At 38.3% G+C, this 22,811-nt stretch overlaps 1 protein-coding gene across 1 annotated transcript in view; it reads left to right on the forward strand.

The window, feature by feature from the left end:
- PARD3B (par-3 family cell polarity regulator beta) overlaps positions 1-22,811 on the forward strand; it is a 1,141,780-nt gene that overhangs the window by 719,009 nt on the left and 399,960 nt on the right. The window contains exon 16 of the mRNA XM_052664164.1: positions 19,566-19,610. Within this exon, the coding sequence (XP_052520124.1) occupies positions 19,566-19,610 (45 nt within the window). The remainder of the gene's footprint in view (positions 1-19,565; positions 19,611-22,811) is intronic.

Consider the following 22,811-nt stretch of genomic DNA (forward strand, 5'->3'; position numbering starts at 1 on the left):
ACTGAGGACTCTCATGTGAAATGGAAGATAAAAAATATTATGAACAGAGTGATATTTATTAACAGATTTTTGGTTGACACAAAAAGCTATTTCCTGTCAGTTAAAATGGTACTTGAAAGAGCACATTCTATTGCAACGCTCATAAAACTCTACCAGCAGTGATTTTATATATATATACATATATATGTATATATATATATGTATATTTATATGTATATATTCATATGTATATATATGTGTGTGTGTGTATATATATATATATATATATATATATATTTTTTTTTTTTTTTTTTTAGTCATATATAACATGAAATCTGGATGGAGTAATTCAGTGTCCCAGGAAAGCCATCAGAGACCCAGACTCCTTCTCTTTTTCCATTCTTTCATTCTCGATTTTTTGGCCTTTGTCATCATATTTGTTACTGCAGTGTCCAGATGTCCACTGTATCTTCAGAAATATTTTCCATGTTCCAGGCCCCTACCCCTGCCCCCACCCCCAAAAAAGATGAAGAATGGGGAAAAGGCAAAAGAGTGTATCACCTTTCTTTATATCAGGATATCCAATATTGTCTAAGAAGTGCTGCCCAGAAAGCTTCCACTTTTAGCTCATTGACCAGGCTAGAACATGTCACAGAAAGTATACCTAGCAACCAGAAAGTAGCTGGTGAGGACAAGGTTGTCAGGGAGACTGGGTCAGCCAGCCTACAGGGTCTGCCTTAGCCATCCTGTAAGGCCATATGCTTCTACTCACTCTTGCATACAGAAATGCAAGGAAGCCTCATGTGAGCTGGCAGAAGTTCCAAGTTCTTTTAGATTTTAGTCTTTAGAGAATATTATTCCAGTCTTACTCTGATAGAATTGTAGAGTCAGTAAAAAAAAAGTAGTAAGAGAGCAGTGACCTGATTCCCTACCTACAGTCAAAGTCAAGTCTGACCAACTATTCTGAAGCTGAAGCAGAGGATGAGGAGTCAGAGTTGTTTGGGACAATGATGGTGCCATTTTCAAACTGAAAAGTCTAGTGAAGGCACAACATATGGAAAGGAGATGCCTATCACTGAATATCAATACATCATTTTTTTTCATTTTAGTTGTTCTAAGACGATGTATTTTAAGTTTATAGTTTCCTGTCCTAAATGGTTGAAACAGTTCCTCTGATTAAAACCGGCAGTAGTTTTGTTTTGCTTTGTTTTATCCTGTCAGCCATTCTAGGCACAAGGCTTAGAACCTGTGTGTTTTACAAAGACCTGCCAAAGTATCCTGGACACTGTCTTTAAACTATAAGAATAAAACCAGAAGTTTGAAGTTGTTAAAGACTGTCTCTGGAATGTAAAATTATGCCAGTGTTATTAATTATTACATTTATAATTTATTTTTAAATATCAGTAATTGCATTTGTATTGGAGGATTTTTTCCCCAGTTGACAAGAAATTCTAGGTATTCACAAAGCTTGCTTAAAAGAAAATCAGCCAGTTGTTACTAAATGAGAAATTGACACCCAAATAATTTTAAATCAGTTTTTCTAAATCTCTTCCGAAGTTGTATAACAAGAAGCTGTATTTACTATAAGAATTGAGGTAGCAACAGCAGGGAGGGGAATGATATACCAAAAATTAAGTCCACTGCTTTTCCTTTTTCCCTTCATTGGTTGGTGGCCACTGAAGCCTCCAAAGAAACCCCTGGTCTAAGGGAAAGAGGTTAAAAAATCACTTTCTGTGAAGTCACTTTGGAGTGTGGGTCTGGTAACTTTCTATTTTTCCTATTAATGTTTTCTATTAGCTCAACCTTGTTCAGGATTCTTAATAAATTTCAATATCTTCCAAAAGATAGTGGACGTTTAATATGTATGTATAATCACCCATTCTGCAAAGAGGAGCCTGATTTAAATGAGCTCATCTAATAGACCAGTATAAAATACCAGATCATTTGACTAGAGTGCATGCAGAACTTTGTGATCTATTTAAGTGAATGGTAGTATGCTCTGAATTGGAGACACAGCACATAAACCCACAAATTAATATCCTCTAATAAACAATGAGTCTGGATGACAACTTTTCAAAATCTATTACATACTAGTAGCCTTGGTTTTGCACAGTTTGCATATTAAACAGATGATAGTAGCGTCTGGGCAGAAATATATTTCTGTTCATGCCAGAACAGAAATCTTTTGATAGTACTTATTGCAGCCAAGAACAGAAGCAACTATGCCATCCCCAGCAAGAAGTCACATGCCAACATTAATTCATGCACAAATAAATTGAGTTTCTGTCCTAATGTGAAGTCCATAAGCTCTAGGGGAAATGCACATGAAAATCCTAGGTAGCTCAGGTTACTAGATCTTGAGGGTCATGTTTCAATTCTGGGCTGGCCAGTGAACTTTACAAGAAGAGACATTGCCTAGAGATGGGAGAGTAAGCCAACCCACAAGCACCTAAAGAGAACAGGGATGGTGTTCAGTAATGTAAGCTCTGAGCATGACTCAGATGTAGAAGGCTGACTTATCAGATGTATAAGTGACACACAGCTCAGTGGGTTAGCTAATGTGTGGATGACAGAATAGGGATTCAAAAAGATCTCAACAGGGAGAACTGATGAGCTGCAATTCAGAAGATTAAATTTAATAGGGATAAATGTAAATTCCTGAAGCAACTTCCTTCTCCTGTCTTACTCCCATCCAATTCATTTTCCACGCTGCAGCCTGAGTGATCGTTTTAAAACATAAATCCGATCATGTCACTTTCTTGCTGAAAATCCCTTAGCAGTGTCCCATTGCCTTGAGGATAAAGACAAAACTCATTAACGTGGCTTCTGAGATTCTCCATGACTGACTCATTTCTTCTCCTACACTCCATCTCTCACTAGTCACCCTCTGTACAGAGGAGTTTTAAGTTCTATGTGTGGGATCCTGTTTTGGCATTTTCATAATTCCTCTGTCCAAACACTAGCTTCATCCATCCCGGTATATCTCCGGGTCTCAACTTAAAGCCATCAGGAAGACTCAGTCTATAAACTAGGTCCAGTGTCTGCATGTCCCATTGCCCCAAATCCCTGAGCATCCTTTCATTCAACAGATATTTATCAAGTGCCTACCATGCACCAATGGGCTTCCCTCATAGCTCAGTTGGTAAAGAATCCGCCTGCAATGCAGGAGACCCCGGTTTGATTTCTGGGTTGGGAAGATCTGCTGGAGAAGGGATAGGCTACCCACTCCAGTATTCTTGGGCTTGCTTTTCTTGTGGCTCAGCTGGTAAAGAATCTACCTGCAATGTGGGAGACCTGGGTTCAATCCCTGGGTTGGAAAGATCCCTGGGTTGGAGAAGGGAAAGTCAACCGACTCCAGTATTCTGGCCTGGAGAATTCCATGGACTGTATAGTCCATGGGTTCGCAAAGAGTCAGACACGACTGAGCAACTTTCACTTTCACATGTACCAGGCACTGTTCTAGACCCTAAAGACAAAACAGTGAACAAAGCAAAGCCCACATCCACCCGGAACTTTTGTTCTAATTAGGGAAGATGTGAGTGATGAGTGCTTTTAGAAAAATGAACCAAGGTGAAGAAATAGTAACAGAGTTGGGGTTTGTAACAGTTAGGGGCCTCCTACCTTAGTAGCCAGGGAACAGCTCTGTGATGATCCTTTGTCTGTAGAGATGCGAGTGAAGGAAGGCATTGAACTACATGGGGGAAGACCCCCCTGATGAGGGCCACACTTGGCATATTTGTGAAACTGCAGTGAGGCCAGGATGAGTGAAATACACTGAGCAAGGAGAGGGCCGTGCAGAACAAGGTTGGAAAGACCCCTGCGGACCAGGTCTTGGAGAGTCTAGCAAGTTTTCAGATTTTCTTCTAAATGTGATCAGATTGGGAGGCTTTGAGTCAAGAGACTGTCATGATAAGCTTTTCGTTTTGTCTTTTGTCTTATAAAGATTAGAATAATTTCTATGTGGAATATAGACAACAGAGACTGAGTACAGAATCCCAGAGTTCAGTCAGGGGTTATTACATCTGCCAAGGTGAGAGCTGAAGGTAGCTTTGATGAGGAAGGTTTGCAAAATACTGCATGCCTTATCTGTGGTTAGTTGTGTGGTAGAAACCCTGCTGGTGCAGGGCTCAGGACTACCTTGTTCACTTCCACAGTCCACACGCCCAGCATGATGGCTGGCATACCACTGACTCTCTATAAATATCTGTTGGACAAAGATAACAACAGTTAATGTAAAAAGGACTTCAGGATTTTTGTTAACTGTACATGTGATGAACTAACAATTGTCCAGTTTGGCTGTCAAAATCTAATACTGTCTGAGGTTGCATCAAAAAGTTGGCAGGGGGAGGTGAAAAAGAGATGTGAGTCCCAGAAGACACCATGCTGCTTCTACTTTATCCATACTATTGACCTGATCCTACCCCATTTTTCCCTCTCTGTCTTCTAATAATGGTGGCCCTCAGTTGCAAGACCACACACTTGATTCATGTGTGGTTCCCTCTTTTGCTTCATTCTTGTGTTCAAGCAATAAATTCTCTGTGATGTCACTCTGATTTTTCTTCATTCCTCCCTTTTCTACTGCTGACATTATCAGAACAATAGTCTGTGCCTCTCTTTGGTAGCAATTTCCAGGTGTACAAGACTTGAGATGACTTATGACAGCTCTATTTCTTTCTTTTGAGAGCATCCACAACCATTCTTTTTTTTTTTATTTAAATATTTTTATTTTATATTGTAGAATCACAGATTATCAATATTGTGGTAATTTCAGGTGAACCGCAAGGGAACTTAGCCGTACATTTTGGAACATGTGTTTTGTTTTGTTTTTTTTAATTTACAATACTGTATTGGTTTTGCCATACATTGACATGAATCAACCACGGGTGTACATGCGTTCCCAAACATGAACCCCCCCACCCACCTCCCTCCCCATAACGTCTCTCTGGGTCATCACCGTGCACCAGCCCCAAGCATGCTGTATCCTGCGTCGGACATAGACCGGCGATTCGATTCTTACATGATAGTATACATGTTACAATGCCATTCTCCCAAATCATCCCACCCTCTCCCTCTCCCTCTGAGTCCAAAAGTCCGTTATACACATCTGTGTCTTTTTTGCTGTCTTGCATACAGGGTCGTCATTGCCATCTTTCTAAATTCCATATATATGTGTTAGTATACTGTATTGGTCTTTTTCTTTCTGGCTTACTTCACTCTGTATAATCGGCTCCAGTTTCATCCATCTCATTAGAACTGATTCAAATGTATTCTTTTTAACAGCTGAGTAATACTCCATTGTGTATATGTACCACAGCTTTCTTATCCATTCATCTGCTGATGGACATCTAGGTTGTTTCCATGTCCTGGCTATTATAAACAGTGCTGCGATGAACATTGGGGTACATGTGTCTCTTTCAATTCTGGTTTCCTCGGTGTGTATGCCCAGCAGTGGGATTGCTGGGTCATAAGGTAGTTCTATTTGCAATTTTTTAAGGAATCTCCACACTGTTCTCCATAGTGGCTGTACTAGTTTGCATTCCCACCAACAGTGTAGGAGGGCTCCCTTTAAGAGACACCATGTGCTCTTTCTCCGGGTTTGTTATGAAATTCTACTTTAAGTGATAGTGGTGGCTACTGAAATGTGTAGTTCTTGGTGGTAAAACTATTAGCAAAATCTTACCTCTCAGACTCACATAGTAGAAGGAATGTGTGCTTTGAAGTCAGGAACCTTCAGATCCTGGCCATCCCACTTGCTCACTTTATGACACAACTCCTCTGAGCCTCAGATTCCTCCTCTGTAAAGTGAAGGTAATAGTGTTTACATGGTTTTTATGATGATTAAACAGAATAACATGTATTGAAATGCTTGGCATGATTTCTGATACATATAAGTAGGTAGTAAGTTTTCGTTTCTTTCCTCCTTATCCCTGTTAAAGATAGAATCACTCTATGGAAACATACATTATAAATAGTGGAATGAGAAGTGTGTTTTTCCACTGGTTAATAGTTAATAATGGCCATTTATTGTGTGACTTAAACGGTAGTGTCTGCCCTTTTTTCCCTATGGTTTAATCAATATTGATTTCTTGCTGAAAACAGAAAAACTTATCAAGGTTCTAGGAAACCTGAGAGTTTCCATAGTCTGAGTAGTGGAAATAGTCCAACCCTAGGGTAGATCCTGAGAAATCATAGGGAAGGAAATTTCCTGGAAGGGATCCCACACAGCCATCTTTTTTCTGTCATAGATTAACAAATGAGAGAGAGTGACTTCATACAACTAACTTGAGGACCTTTGTAACTTGTAAAGATGAGTAAAATAATATCTTTGCCTTCATTCAGGTTGCCCACAAATCAACTTAACACCATGTAGAAAGTGGTACATTTGCTTGGAGGCAAACCTAAAGTGTTTTAGGGAGGACAGAAATAGGATATCCTACAAAGAAGTGGACATGGTAGGGAGCTGGACCCAGGAGAAATATAGTATTTACAAATGAGAGGTTTAAGGCATTTCCAGGTAAGGATAAAGACAGTGGGCAGAAACAAGGAATCATTCTAGAGAAAGTGAATAAAAAGTGAATAGAGGAAAATACAAGGAGAAGGGTTAAAAAAAAAGAGTCCAAACTTGAATTTAAAGACTAAGGAGACTTATTTTCTAGGCAGTTGAATTTAGTGAAAGTCTAGTTATGAGGACTCTTGGAAGGTGGTTCTGTGACAGTTGCTCATGAAGGTCGTGTGTGTGCTATCAGGACAGGGGATTAGCCTGGGCCTAGATATGGTTTCCTTTTAGTCTACCAGCTTAGAGGCATTCTGTTCATGGTCCTGTATTTCAAAAAAATTATTGTTTTTAATTCCTTATATTCAGCATTGATTCCATGATATCTTTATATAGGAGACAAATGGGTAAACAGATTTTCAAAGGATTATAGTGAAATACTTCCCCACAAAGAAAACTCTCACTCCATATGGCTTTTTTGGTGAATTCTGCTAAGCATTTTGTAGGAGGAAATAATGGGAATTCTATAGAGACATTTCCAGATAAATAAAAAGAAAGGAATGCTTTCCCAACTATGATACCAAAGCCAGACAGGGACACAGAAGAAAGAAAACTTTAGATTGATGTTCTTCATAAACTGGTATAAAATTCTTTTAAAAAATTTGGCAAGTTGAACTCAACAATGTGTAAAAGAAGATTATGATCAAGTAGAGTTTATCTAGGAATGTAAGGTCGGTTTAACATTTGAAATCAATCAGTGTAAGCCACATATTAACAAACTAAAAAAGAAAAAGTGTATGATCACATCAGTATACACAGAAAAGTGTGTAACAGAATTCAGTATCATTTAATGAAGGATACAAATTTAAATTATGTTATTTGGGGATGAATTTTTGATAATTTTTTTAAAGTAAGAGAAGTATAAAGGGCAAAATTCAGTATTGTGGTTACATCTGAGTGAGGGTAAGGAGCAAGATTGGAGTGGAGCAGCCACAAACCTTCAAAGTAAAATAATATTCTTTTCTCAAACTCACTGATTAATAGACTGTGTTTGCTTTATTGTTGTTCTTTGCATCTTAAACATATAAAGATTTTGATGAGTCCGTATTTCATAAAAGCAGTTTTTAAAGTTAGGTTTTCTGTTTTTGTCTGAAATTTTGATGTAGCAAAAATACATCTATTTACTCTATTTACAGCTTTGGAAATTCATAGTTGTGTACTGAAAGGAGTACCCCCTGTGCTAAGTACTCAGTGTTTTTGTTAATGTAATGTGAAATTTTCTGTAAACACAATGAACTTCTCTTTCAAGTGTCATTACCACATGAAGAACAATGGTGAAATTAGTGCCAGCAAGCCCAAAACTAAATACAAAAGCACTAATAGCACATTTATTAAAAATGCAAAATGAGTTGTGATTAGACTACCAATTATATTTTTTCTACACTTCACTACTCAAAATTTAAGTAAGTTTATATTTATTCTAAACATTTCTACTATGTTGTGGTCATTTTTTAGATCTATCCCAGAATCTAACTCCAGTCACCTTCTTCTGACCTTTCCTTGCTAAGAACATGTCTACAAATTGCACCATAAGAATTTTACTAGGTGTCTATACAGTTTTGTCACAACATTTATAAAACCATGTGTATATCTTGATAAACATATTTCACATTCATTGGTCTAGAAGCTTTTGCTGAAAGGATATATCCAAATTGCTGCTTCCTTTCCTTTATCCTTACAAATGATACATTTGTTCACTCAGCAAACATTGAGAATACCTACTAGAGATTGGACATGATTCCATGCTAACAAGGTTAAAAACAAGACACACTCCTTCCTTAAGGTGTTCACAGTTTAATGTGAAACAGAATCATACACAAATAATTGAGGTATTTATAAATTTAGTCCCTAAGTTCAAACTGGAGATGTGAGAAGATGATGTGGAAAAGATGACATTTGAATGGAGTCTTAAAGCATGTTTTCCTAGCAGGATAATGGAAGCATTTTTATTATGAGTCAGAAGAAATTGCATGTGCTGTTTATGCATTGTACAGATGCATGAAGTTACGCAGCCTGTTCAAAAACATACCTGTGATATGGTAGTGTGCAGAGCACCTAGCAGAAGTGGTAGGGTGTGAAAGACAGGCTTTATCCATCTTTGAGTACTTGCTGCTTCTGGTGTCCGTGATAAGTTTTTGTGTTCTCTAAGTTGTCTCATATTCTCTGGTAGGGAGCATTATCTGCATTTTACAGGTAAGTTCAGTAAGATTGAAAAAGACTGAATCATTAGTCCCTGGACACACATGTAATTATGGGCTTCCCTGGTAACTAGAGACACGAGTTTGATTCCTGTGTTGAGAAGATCCCCTCAGGAAGGAAATGGAAACCCACTCCAGTATTCTGGAAGTTGCCCTATAACATTAGAAGAAAACTTCAGTTGTTGTGTTCTGATTAGCTTATTGTCAGAGTAGCAACACAGCTAAGGATGAACAGGGTGCTTTGCAGGCAGCTAACTAAGAGAGATGGTGAGAATATTTGTGTCATTATCCCCTACTGATCACCTAGCCCATTTTTCAGCAGATGCCTTACTTTGTTTTTCTATTTCACTTTTTTTTTTCAAGAATTGGAAGAATTTTTCAACACATAGGAATTTATAGTGCTGAAAACCCAAAAAAGTCTCCCTAAGGAGAAGCAGTATGCCAAATAGTCATCGACATAAGAAAACAGTATAAATTAATGCAGCAATACTTCATGGTTGAGAAGGAGGGAACTTAATTTACAACTTGAAACAGCTTTGTGTTCCTTAGAAATTCTGGAAGTCAGTCAGTGGCACAGAAATTGATCTGCTGAAGGAGAAGAAATTGTATTCTTAATATTAGCAACTACATCATTTTTTTTTAATTCTGAAGGAACAACTTTTAGAAACAAGTTTATTAGCTATTAAGTAATTATTTGATATTTAGTTACCTAGTAAACTATCCCAAAAAACATATTTATGGCCTCATTAGAAGATGGATTTTTATTGTGCCAAACATCATCTTCAAAACAGCAGTCTCTATTATGTCAAAGACAGGGAAATCCAAAGTTAAACGAAATAGAGCTGTCTGTGTGAAAGACAAGCATTGCATCATGTTATAGAACTCTGCTTTGCATCAAAGTCTCTCGATATGAAGTAGTGGGAATCTGAACACATTTGCATGTTCCCCATTTGTGACATAGTGTTGGCATTCTCAAAAAGAATAACTGTAGCTGATGGCAATTTTTATCTGAAAAGATTTGTGCATGTTAGCAATATACCATCTTCTGTCAGCATAAGAAGAGCATATGGGGTCCATTAGCTCACCAAATCTGCCACTGTTCTGCAAATTTTTATTAAGCAAGTGAAGTCCCTAATAGTCACTTACGTTATAAAATGCGTATCAAATACTATCAGTAAGCAAGGAGATTATTTTCCCCCAGTGAGAATGCATTTGAAGTGTATAAGAAGGCTTGACAAAAGAATAAAACACGTTAAGTGATCACCATATTAATATAAATATGTCCTACTGGGAAGCCAATGTATGTCTTACATGTACTTTAATGTTTGCTACTAAGGTCTCAAAGCACCATATTTTTCACAGATTTTCTTCCCATATTTTCTTTCTTTATGGTTTCTCTCAACTCTAACAGTGAACCTGGTTGAAATTAACCAAGAGACACTGTGCATTTATCCACATTTTAAAATAAGGTTCCATTAGTGATGGGTAGCTGGTAGACCTTTGATTGGCTTCAAAGGTCCACAACCAAAATAACTGGAGACATAGGCTGTCAGATTGCTGTGTTTCCTAAGCAAGTCTTCCTGAACCAGAGGACATGCCAGGAAATTAACAGGCATCCAAACCAAAGAGTGCCTGCCTTATGAAAACCCTTATAACAATTAAATCAAATGGTGTCCATTGATCCTGAGTCGAATGCCAGGAAGCAGGAGCTTAATATAGAAATCCCATTATCTAGAGAAATCTCAAGAGAGGCAAGTCCACAGTGCCCTCTAAATATAAAATAGCAGTTATAATAAAAATATCTGTGAATTTCATCTTCACAAGGACTCAGCATTTCACTGGTACTTCTTCAACCACTATAGTAACTGTTTAGAGTCAGTTCAGTTCAGTTCAGTTCAGTTCAGTTCAGTCGCTCAGTCGTGTCTGACTCTTTGAGACCCCATGAATCGCAGCATATAAGGCCTCCCTGTCCATCACCAACTCCCAGAGTTCACTCAGACTCACGTACATAGAGTCAGTGATGCCATCCAGCCATCTCATCCTCTGTCGTCCCCTTCTCCTCCTGCCCCCAATCCCTCCCACCATCAGAGTGTTTTCCAATGAGTCAACTCTTCGCATGAGGTGGCCAAAGTACTGGAGTTTCAGCTTTAGCATCATTCCTTCCAAAGAAATCCCGGGGTTAATCTCCTTCAGAATGGACTGGTTGGATCTCCTTGCAGTCCAAGGGACTCTCAAGAGTCTTCTCCAACACCACAGTTCAAAAGCATCAATTCTTCAGCACTCAGCCTTCTTCACAGTCCAACTCTCACATCCATACATGACCACTGGAAAAACCATAGCCTTAACTAGACGGACCTTTGTTGGCAAAGTAATGTCTCTGCTTTTCAATATGCTTTGATTATGCTTTTACTTTCAGTTATGCTTTAGTCATAACTTTTCTTCCAAGGAGTAAGCGTCTTTTAATTTCATGGCTACAGTCACCATCTGCAGTGATTTTGGAACCCATAGAAATAAAGACTGACACTGTTTCCACTGTTTCCCCATCTATTTCCCATGAAGTGATGGGACCGGATGCCATGATCTTCGTTTTCTGAATGTTGAGCTTTAAGCCAACTTTTTCACTCTCCACTTTAACTTTCATCAAGAGGCCTTTCAGTTCCTCTTCACTTTCTGCCATAAGGGTGGTGTCATCTGCATATCTGAGGTTATTGATATTTCACCAGGAAATCTTGATTCTAGCTTGTGCTTCTTCCAGTCCAGCATTTCTCATGATGTACTCTGCATATAAGTTAAATAAGCAGGGTGACAATATACAGCCTTGACGTACTCCTTTTCCTATTCGGAACCAGTCTGTTGTTCCATTTCCAGTTCTAACTATTGCTTCCTGACCTGCTTATAGGTTTCTCAAGAGGCAGGTCAGGTGTCTGGTATTCCCATCTCTTTCAGAATTTTCCATGGTTTATTGTGATCCACACAGTCAAAGGCTTTGGCATAGTCAGTAAAGTAGATGTTTTTCTGGAACTCTCTTGCTTTTTCGATGATCCAGTGGATGTTGGCAATTTGATCTCTGGTTCCTCTGCCTTTTCTAAAACCAGCTTGAACATCAGGAAGTTCACAGTTCACGTATTGCTGAAGTCTGGCTTGGAGAATTTTGAGCGTTACTTTACTAGCATGTAAAATGAGTGCAATTGTGCGGTAGTGTGAGCATTCTCTGGCATTGCCTTTCTTTGGAATTGGAATGAAAACTGACCTTTTCCAGTCCTGTGGCCACTGCTGAGTTTTCCCCATTTGCTGGCATATTGAGTGTAGCACTTTCACAGCATCATCTTTCAGGATTTAAAATATCTCAACTGGAATTCCATCACCTCCACTAGCTTTGTTCGTGGTGATGCTTTCTAAGGCCCACTTGACTTCACATTCCAGGATGTCTGCCTCTAGATGAGTGATCACACCGTTAGTGATTATCTGGGTCATGAAGATCTTTTTTGTGCAGTTCTTCTATGTATTCTTGCCACCTCTTCTTAATATCTTCTGCTTCTGTTAGGTCCATACCGTTTCTGTCCTTTATCGAGCCCATCTTTGCATGAAATAGTCCCTTGGTATCTCTAATTTTCTTGAAGAGATCTCTAGTCTTTCCCATTCTGTTGTTTTCCTCTATTTCTTTGCACTGATCACTGAAGAAAGCTTTCTTATCTCTTCTTGCTATTCTTTGGAACTCTGCATTCAGATGCTTATATCTTTCCTTTTCTCCTTTGTTTTTCGCCTCTTTTCTTTTCACAGCTATTTGTAAGGCCTCCCCAGACAGCCATTTTGCTTCTTTGCATTTCTTTTCCATGGGGATGGTCTTGATCCCTGTCTCCTGTACAGTGTCACGAACTTCAGTCCATATTTCATCAGGCACTCTATCTATCAGATCTAGGCCCTTAAATCTATTTCTCACTTCCACTGTATGATCATATGGGATTGGATTTAGGTCATACCTGAATGGTCTAGTGGTTTTCCCTACTTCCTTCAATTTAAGTCTGATTTTGGCAATAAGGAGTTCATGATCTGAGCCACAGTCAGCTCCTGGTCTTGTTTCTGTTGACTGTATAGAGCTTCTCCATCTTTGGCTGCAAAGAATATAATCAATCTGATTTCGGTGTTGACCATCTGGTGATGTCCATGTGTAGAGTCTTCTCTTGTGTTGTTGGAAGAGGGTGTTTGCTCTGACCAGTGCATTTTCTTGGCAAAACTCTATCAGTCTTTGCCCTGCTTCATTCCGCATTCCAAGGCCAAATTTTCCTGTTACTCCAGGTGTTTCTTGACTTCCTACTTTTGCATTCCAGTCCCCTATAATGAAAAGGACATCTTTTGGGGTGTTAGTTCTAAAAGGTCTTGTAGGTCTTCATAGAACCGTTCAACTTCAGCTTCTTCAGTGTTACTGGTTGGGGCATAGATTTGGATTACTGTGATATTGAATGGTTTGCCTTGGAAACAAATAGAGATCATTCTGTCGTTTTTGAGATTGCATCCAAGTAGTGCATTTCGGACTCTTTTGTTGACCATGATGGCTACTCCATTTCTTCCGAGGGATTCCTGCCTGCAATAGTAGATATAATGGTCATCTGAGTTAAATTCACCCATTCCAGTCCATTTTAGTTTGCTGATTCCTAGAATGTTGACGTTCACTCTTGCCATCTCTTGTTTGACCACTTCCAATTTGCCTTGATTCAAGGACCTGACATTCCAGGTTCCTATGCAATATTGCTCTTTACAGCATTGGATCTTGCTTTTATCACCAGTCACATCCACAGCTGGGTATTGTTTTTGCTTTGGCTCCACCCCTTCATTCTTTCTGGAGTTATTTCTCCACTGATCTCCAGTAGCATATTGGGTACCTGCTGACCTGGGGAGTTCCTCTTTCAGTATCCTGTCATTTTGCCAAAGAGCAAATAGTACCAGTCCTTGGGTAAAAGTGAAGGATAAGAGAGGGAGCATAATATGCTCGAGAAACTTCAAGGAAGGAAGAAAGGAAGAGGAGAGGGAGGAAGGGAGGCAGACTGAGGAGAAGGGAAAAGGAGAGGTAGGGAAAGAAAAAGAAAGGGAGGAAGAGAAAGCAATCTATTATTAGAACAAGACAAGAAAATTTGGCACCTGTTCCATCACCACCCTCTTCCTTGATACTTTTGGTACCTTACTTGCCATTTTGGAATGGAAGACTTTTCCACCACCAGGCTCACGCATTTTCAGCCTCTTGTAAATAGGCTCTTTGTTTAAAATGACATACCTGTCATATTAATATTGTAACTAATTTTATTCCCATTGCTATGCTATCTAAATAATATGCAAGAAATGACTAGACTTAACCTTCTGCTCTGAGAGAGAACTTTTTAGTAGCTTTAAGGTGGTGTGAGTGATAAAGGAAGTTGAGTATTAATTATACCACTTGTCATTAAAAAAAAAAAAGCTTGGTGGTGTATGTAATTTTACCTCATTTTCTCATTTGCTACTGTTATTCAAATCACTTCCCAGCACTAAGCATGTGCATAAAAGATGATTGTTGCCAATTTAACCTTTTAAATAAAATGTATTCTATTAATTAAGTCATTACAGTTCCCTCCATTTTCCATTATGTTTATTCATTTATCTTCTGTCCTAAAGATAGACATCTGTGTCAGTGAATATTTGGAGAAAGACCCCTAATTTTTATGCCTATCACCCATTTGGGTGTTCTACACCATTTTTTGAAATAGTTTGTTAGTGTTCTAAAGAATTTCAAATTGTCAATTAAAATAATAAGTATTCCTGCTAAAAATAGTAGATAGTATTCAGCCAAAAAGTTATCATGTTCAGCCTAACATGGCTGGGGAACTTGCAGTACTTATATTGGCTTAGATTTAATGGTATAACTTAGGGCTGTTTAAAAAAGATAAAAACAAAAAATAAGATCCTATCCTTGTGTGAATTCCTGATACAGGATGCTCGGGGCTGATGCACTGGGATGACCCAGAGGGATGATATGGGGAGGGAGGTGCTAGGGGGGTTCAGGATGGGGAACACGTGTATACCTGTGGTGGATTCATGTTGATGTATGGCAAAACCAATACAATATTGTAAAGTAATTAGCCTCCAATTAAAATAAATAAATTTATATTAAGAGAAAAGAATAGCTGCATAAAATGAGACCATATATATATTGCCTTTCTTCGACTACAAAATAAACTCAGAGCCAGGTAAACTGAAAGGTGAAACCTGTTGTGAGTGTTGGATTATCGATGAAATGCAGCTGAAAATATCCTGTGCACTGTCTTTTCCTTAATAATCCTAGGCAGGTTAAGTCATACACACCACCAGCATCATCAGGTTCACCACCCTTCCCACTCTCACAGTTTCCATTTATCAAAGGTTTTTATTTGTTGAGAAATACGTACCTGGAACTGTGCTAAGTGATTTTGTAAATGTTTTTCACTCAGTCTTCACAGCTCTTTGTATAGTGTTTTATATTATTTTTCACACTGAGTAAGTGAAGTTTAAAGGAACTTACTAACTTGCCTGGTAAATCTGGAATTTAAGTCACATTTGTTCCATTATAAGCTATCATGTTATTATGTAACATTATGTAAATGTTTCTATTTAGTTTATCGTTACTGATGATTTAATAACTAATATTTATGAAGCAGTTACTATGGGCTGCCCTCGTGGCTCAGATGGTAAAGAATCTGCCTGCAGTGCAGGAGACCTGGATTCGATCCCTGAGTTGGGAAGATCCCCTAGAGGAGGGCATGGCAACCCTCTCCGGTATTCTTGCCTGAAGAATCCCCATGGACAGAAGAGCCTGGCAGCCTACAGTCCATGGGGTCACAAAGAGTCAGACATGACTGAGAATGAGTGACTAAGCACACGTGATCTTCTACATATTCTGCATAAACTTATACATGTAATATATAATGTTTATTCTAAGCATACCTGGAAAGCAGTATCATCTTCATTTTATAGATGATGAGATTGAGGCACAGATAGGTAAAACAAATTTACCTATGAAGCTCTGGTTTTACATTTATTAATAAATTTAATAAATATATTAGAATAATAAGTCAAGATTTTTATCTCAGATGATTTCTCATCTGTGTAGTGGAAGTGAATTATTTCAGCTTGAATCCATTAAAACTGTAGAATTCTGAACATGTTAAACAAAATTATAGCTAACACTGTTAATATTGATCATGATAGAAAGTTTCTATTCATAAGATGTATTCTAATTAAAAAGGTAATAGAATTCTAACATAAGAGTGTTTGTCAGGGCTTTTCTTACATTTAATTTAGATTGTCAATAATTTGGAAAATATAACTCTTCTATGATTCATCACAAGTATAATAGAGTGATTAAAAGTGCTTTGTTTAAGCCTTGGCTCCTCCACTTATGAGGTGTGCCTCAGTTTCTTTATCTGTAAAGGTAATGACAATAATCGTCAAAGGTTACTGTGAGCATTAAATAAATTAATAGATATAAAAGGTAGAGGGTAGAACTTGTAAATCATAAGTGCTAAGTATTAGCTACTAGTAGTATTTTTTTAATCATCATCCTTGCTTTCCACTATTTGTTCCATTTATACAATAGATTCCACTGTAAGTTTTTTCAGAACTGGGTAAGACAGAATTTGGCCCACAATTGGAGCCTGATACATAGGGATTGGCATCTCCTACTGGAAGCATGAAGTCTAACACGATTTTTAAGCAAGTTAATACCAGGGTAATCACAAACATGTAATGTTTTTATCTAGAAAATAAAGAAATGCTTAGGAAAAGAGGACCAGGTGGGTGTGGGAAGATTTATGAAAATTTTTGTATAGTGACTGGATCAGTGAAATAGACTGAATGTTATAGGTAAAGGAAGGAGAAGCCTATTACTCTGAGACCAATCAAATGTTCGGGGAAATGAAGGAGATCTTTCGTTAGCAAATTCACCCTTGCTTTGCATCTACCCTTGAGCCACCAGAGTTTCACAGACTAATGTAGACTACAACACGTGGTGAATACTGAATGGCTGTTGTTGAATATTGAGGTGATAATCCATGCAGAGTTGCCTAAGGATTAAGAACACTTTGATTCTATGTCCATGACAGATACTGGTTAGTAGCTTTCATAGACTTCCTTTGCTTGATATTATATCAGGGTAATGCAGGCCTCACAATGAGTTAGGTAATGTTCCCTCCTGTGAATTTTCTGAAAGAATTTCTAGAGAATTGGTAGTATTTCTTCCTAAATTTTTGGTTGAATTCATCAAGGCAGTCATCTGGGTCTAGAGGTTTCTTTCTCAGAAAGTTTGAACTACAAAACCATTAAAAAAAAAAAAACCAACCAACAAGCTATGGAGCTATTAGGTTATCTCTTCCTATATAAGCTTTGGTAATTTGTGTCTTTCAAAATCATATCATTTCATGAGAGCTATGTTCACTTACATTTTTACTCACTGCTGAAGCAATATCCTTCTTCCTATTCTAATGGATGCCCCTAAATTATGAAGTTTTTCACTCTGGGTATTGGGAAGGGGAACTTTATTCCCAGCCTTATGAGAACTGCAGGCACTGTGTTCTTTCCCCTTTGGGTAGTTCTTGCCCAGGTGTTGGGTAGTTCTTGCCCAGGTGTTGGGTAGTTTCCTCATATCATGTGATCATTCCGTTCAGTTGCTCAGTCATGTCCAACTCTTTGCAACCCCATGAATTGCAGCACACCAGGCCTCCCTGTCCATCATCAACTCCCAGAGTTCACTCAAACTCACGTCCATCGAGTCGATGATGCCATCCAGCCATCTCATCCTCTGTCATCCCCTTTTCCTCTTGCCCCCAATCCCTCCCAGCATCAGAGTCTCTTCCAGTGAGTCAACTCTTCATATGAGGTGGCCAAAATACTGCAGTTTCAGCTTTAGCATCAGTCCTTCCAAAGAACACCCAGGACTGATCTCCTTTAGGATGGACTGGTTGGATCTCCTTACAGTCCAAGGGACTCTCAAGAGTCTTCTCCAACACCACAGTTCAAAAGCATCAATTCTTCGGCGCTCAGCTTTCTGCACAGTCCAACTCTCACATCCATACATGACCACTGGAAAAACCATAGCCTTGACTAGACAGACCTTTGTTGGCAAACTAATGTCTCTGCTTTTGAATATGCTATCTAGGTTGGTCATAACTTTCCTTCTAAGGAGTAAGTGTCTTTTAATTTCATGGCTGCAGTCACCATCTTCAGTGATTTTGGAGGCCCCAAAAATAAAGTCTGACACTGTATCAAGACCATCCCCATGGAAAATAAATGCAAAAAAGCAAAATGGCTGTCTGGGAAGGCCTTACAAATAGCTGTGAAAAGAAGGGAAACAAAAAGCAAAGGGAGTAAAGGAAAGATATAAGCATCTGAATGCAGAGTTCCAAAGAATAGCAAGAAGAGATAAGAAAGCCTTCCTCAATGATCAATGCAAAGAAATAGAAGAAAACAACAGAATGGGAAAGACTAGAGATCTCTTCAAGAAAATTAGAGATACCAAGGGACTATTTCATGCAAAGATGGGCTCGATAAAGGACAGAAATGGTATGGACCTAACAGAAGCAGAAGATGTTAAGAAGAGGCGGCAAGAATACACAGATGAACTGTACAAAAAAGATCTTCACGACCCAGATAATCAGGATGGTGTGATCACTCACCTAGAGGCAGACATCCTGGAATGTGAAGTCAAGTGGGCCTTAGAAAGCATCACTATGAACAAAGCTAGTGGAGGTGATGGAATTCCAGTGGAGCTATTTCAAATCCTGAAAGATGATGCTGTGAAAGTGCTGCACTCAATATGCCAGCAAATTTGGAAAACTCAGCAGTGGCCACAGGACTGGAAAAGGTCAGTTTTCATTCCAATTCCAAAGAAAGGCAATGCCAGAGAATGCTCACACTACCGCACAATTGCACTCATTTCACATGCTAGTAAAGTAATGCTCAAAATTCTCCAAGCCAGGCTTCAGCAATATGTGAACCATGAACTTCCTGATGTCCAAGCTGGTTTTAGAAAAGGCAGAGGAACCAGAGATCATGTGATCATTAGCAATTAATTAAATACCTGCAGGGATCCTCTGCAGATCTCAGAAAGAATTCTGTATACCTCTCTTCTTTCTAATTCTCTGACCTAAACTCTGTCTGCCCTGGTTTTCTCTGGATTTCCAGCTTCGCATCCACAGACTGATATATGCCTGGGCTCTGCCTGTGTCTCCCTTCCTACACCACAACCTGAAGACTTTCTCCAGACAGTAAACTGGAGCAATTTTAGGAATCACCCTACTTGTTTTCCATCTCTAGAGACTCACTGTCCTCTGTTGCCTGATGAAGATCTTATCTTTTGAATGCCATTGTTTCATGTTATATTTATTTTTAAATACATTTTTCAGAAGGAATTGTAACTTTGCTCCCTTTGGTCCACTTTGACCAGATACAGAAATTTGATCCTTGGGGATTGAACGTATATATTGCTGTTATGCGCAAAGAGTCTTATTATATATTATACAGCTCCAGCTCCTTGAGTTTAATTTCTGTTTTTGTGGCTACAGAAACAACAGTCCAGTTAAAATAAGTGAAAATATTAAAACAATTCAAAAGAATGAAATTCTATTCACAGAAGATTTAATGAACATATATTTCTTCATAACTGTCTTTGAAATACCAACCAGTAGAAATGAGATGCCCTAGGCAGGCTGGGGAAACTTTTTTCTCAAATCTTTGCCAGTAAAAGATTTCACATATTACTAATCTATATTAATTTATTGTTCAAAACCTGGCTGATTTACAAGCCGATCTGATCCTCGTCTCTTATTTCTTTGCAGTGCCAGATGAAAGCAAAGTCCATTCATTGGCTGGACACAAATCGGGTAAGAAATTCCTTGTCACTGACTTTATATTCTCCTTCCTGGAAATCTCTGGCTGTGTTTGAGTAGTAGTTGGAACCTGTTTCCATCCACTTGTCACTGAAAGGCTTGCTCATTAATACATGAGATGTCTCTGACTTCCACAAAGATGAATTATTGCTTGGCTGTCTCAATAGTAGCATAATGTATGCTGACTCAAATGTTTAAGAAGGAAGAAAGGTTTCCAAAAAATAATTATAAAACCAAAATCTTTAACCTGTACACCAGCTGAACACTTGCAGTCACAAAAAATTACGAAGTAAACTCAAGAAAGTTTGAAATTTTTTTTCTGCGATGATTATCACATTTTTAAAGTAGCAGGACAAAGACGTTCCAGAATAAGGAAAATGTGGCCATTTCTTCCTTCTCAAAAAGGAATCATCTTTCTACCTGTCATCAAACGGGACTGGGCCTGAGATGATTGTATTCTCTTTCTTTTGATTCATGTATGAGCTCCCTGGGGGTGCCCTAACAAGTCCATAAGGATCTCTGAGGGTCTTCAGGCTCTTTCTATATTTTGTGTGAGATACCTTCAGGTCTAAAATCCAAGCTTTTCCTTCATTGCCAAGGGACCTACCTTCTATTCCTTTGCACTGCCTTTAGCATCATTTATTCACATTATTTGAAAACACTTTGAGCTAGTAAGTACAGCAGTAATCCCTTTCCTATAAGGGTGCATTATTTGTGGGGATAGTATCCATTTTACTCTTAGAAATACCGCACTAAACAACAGGAGGGTTATGATGTGTTGGCATCACTTTGTTTTTGAAACAAAGAAGTTGTTCCCGTCACCAAGTATCTCCTATGTTTATGGGCCAATTATGTTCTCAGCAGTAAGTGGCCTTGAGGCCTCATTACTTCCATCATGTTCCAGGGCAAGATTATGTTTTTTTTCCCTTTTCTTCTTTCTCTAAATTCACTAGTGGTAACAGCAGGAAAGGGCTGGTTTGCAACTGTTAGATGTTTTCTTTTCTGCCCCTTCTAATAAAGAGCCTAAGAGGTTAGATCACTGTGAAAGAAAAGATTTCTGTAGGAGTGATAAATCGCCACATGCCGCTTGTTCCCATCTTCTTCGTCCATTAAACTCTCTACCACAGGAAATATTTTTAGGAGTCCGAGAAAGAAGTTCCCATGACCAAGGAACTCCCAAGGATAGTCTACATTTTGTTCATCTTAAATTCCTGTTACTACTTGTCCTTGGGCTTCCCTGGTGGCCCAGTGATAAAGAATCCATCTGCCGATGCAGGAGATGCAGGTTCGATCCCTGGGTTGGGAAGATTCCCTGAAGAAGGAAATGGCAACCCACTCCAGTATTCTTGCCTGGGAATTCCCATGGACAGAGGAGCCTGGCAGGCAACAGTCTATGGGGTTGCAGAGAGACAGATACAACTTAGCAGCTAAACAACTACTTGTCCTTAGTTCTCTTACACATATTAATACTTGAAGATATAAATTCTTCTGTGAACTGAGATGCACTTCAGTGTAAGAAGAGGAAGCATTTTTTAAAGAATGTTTATCAACTTGATTTTTGAAAACAACTGAATAATAAATGTTCTGCTTTTTTTCCAGGAAATCAAATATTATTCTAATCTTACTTTGCTTCCAAACAAATTACTGTTAGCTAATAACTAAAAATTATTGTCACAATAATTTTATGTGCAAACATTAATTTTAAATGCAAACATTATCTGAGTATATTGCTATAGTATTTTAAGTAAATTTAATGGTATTTTTTATGTAGTACAAAATAAAGATATTAGTAAAGAAGTACTCTAAACATGGAATAATCTTCCAAATTGAAAGAAAATGGCAAAAAAGGCATAATTTTAAAACTCTCAGTCAGATTAATTATGAGCTTCACATGGCAGCTTTATTTTAGCTGATAATAGAAATATTACTAATGATCTTCATATCCCATGAAGCAAACTGTTTTAAAGAAGATTTTCATTACTGATGAGCTATTATTACGATATCCACTATTCTTATAGTTTAAGTACTTTTTTATCCTATCACAGCATCATCAATTCTTTCATTGGCTCTCTGTGGAACCTGGGCAACTGCTGAAAACAACCAGAAACTTGATAATTTTGAATGCAAAGTGGCATACAATTAAACACAATAAAGAGAGCTAACCAATCACCTAAAATTGTGTGCTGTAGAGTTCCATTAAATGAGAGCACTCTATAAAACATTAGAGACAGTACTGAGAGAACAAAAAGCAGCCTTAAAGAAAAAGATGCTACTGAAGTCTTGAATGATAGTAATCCTCAAGAATTCATCCTTCCCATAAAGAGCAGCTCTTGTCATCGGCTGCACTTGGGTAGAACATTTCCCATGAGGCCCTGGTGGTACCAGCAGTAACAAGAGTGAAAGAGAATTAAGGGTCCTTTTGGTTCTGGCAACTTCTTTCTGTCATTTTTAACATTCTCCAAATACAGAGCTGTATTCTCCATCTGCTACAGTCTAGACTACTAAGCAAGTTGCCAGTTTGGATTGTAATGTATAATGTTGGCTAATCATTTGCACTTATCTTGCCAATGTCAGCTTCTTTTTGTTTTATCTTTCCCTTCCCCTAATCCTTCCTCCAGAATTTTTGGGTGACAAAGTAGTGTCTCTTTTACTAAGAAGAAAGAATCTCTCTCTCTCTGTCTCTTTTTAATTATAGAAATGTGGACAGCTTTCATACTGTCCAAGACCGTCAGGAAGTTAAATTGTATGTGCCGACCTAAATCTATCATCCATCCTCTTATTTGGGATGATATTCAACATTCTAATAAATTCATCTGAGTTAAAATTTCTTCTGAGTCAGCTACTTAGTGGGTAGAGAGCCGTTTCGTGCCAAGTTCCATCTGTTGGCCTGGCTTGGGTACCTCCCAAGTTTGTGACAGTATTTTTGGCACCCTTTCCTTGGCTTATTCTTTAAATGGTTGATCCCTCAGAGCTTAGATCAAATCAAAGTCTTAGGTAAGATAAATCTTTCTAACATTTTTGGCCCAAAATATAGTATTCCCTCACCTCTTCTGGAGTCAATCCAGTATTCTAGAGACCTCTCTAATAATCTACCTCAGGGGCTTTCCCTTGGCAGTGCCTTGCATCTCACACCTTGGCAAGGAAAATGCCAGGCTGATACTCCTGTTTATAATCTTATGAGATCCTCCTATGCAT

This window comes from Budorcas taxicolor, chromosome 2, assembly GCF_023091745.1.
Source record: "Budorcas taxicolor isolate Tak-1 chromosome 2, Takin1.1, whole genome shotgun sequence".
Lineage (NCBI taxonomy): Eukaryota > Metazoa > Chordata > Mammalia > Artiodactyla > Bovidae > Budorcas > Budorcas taxicolor.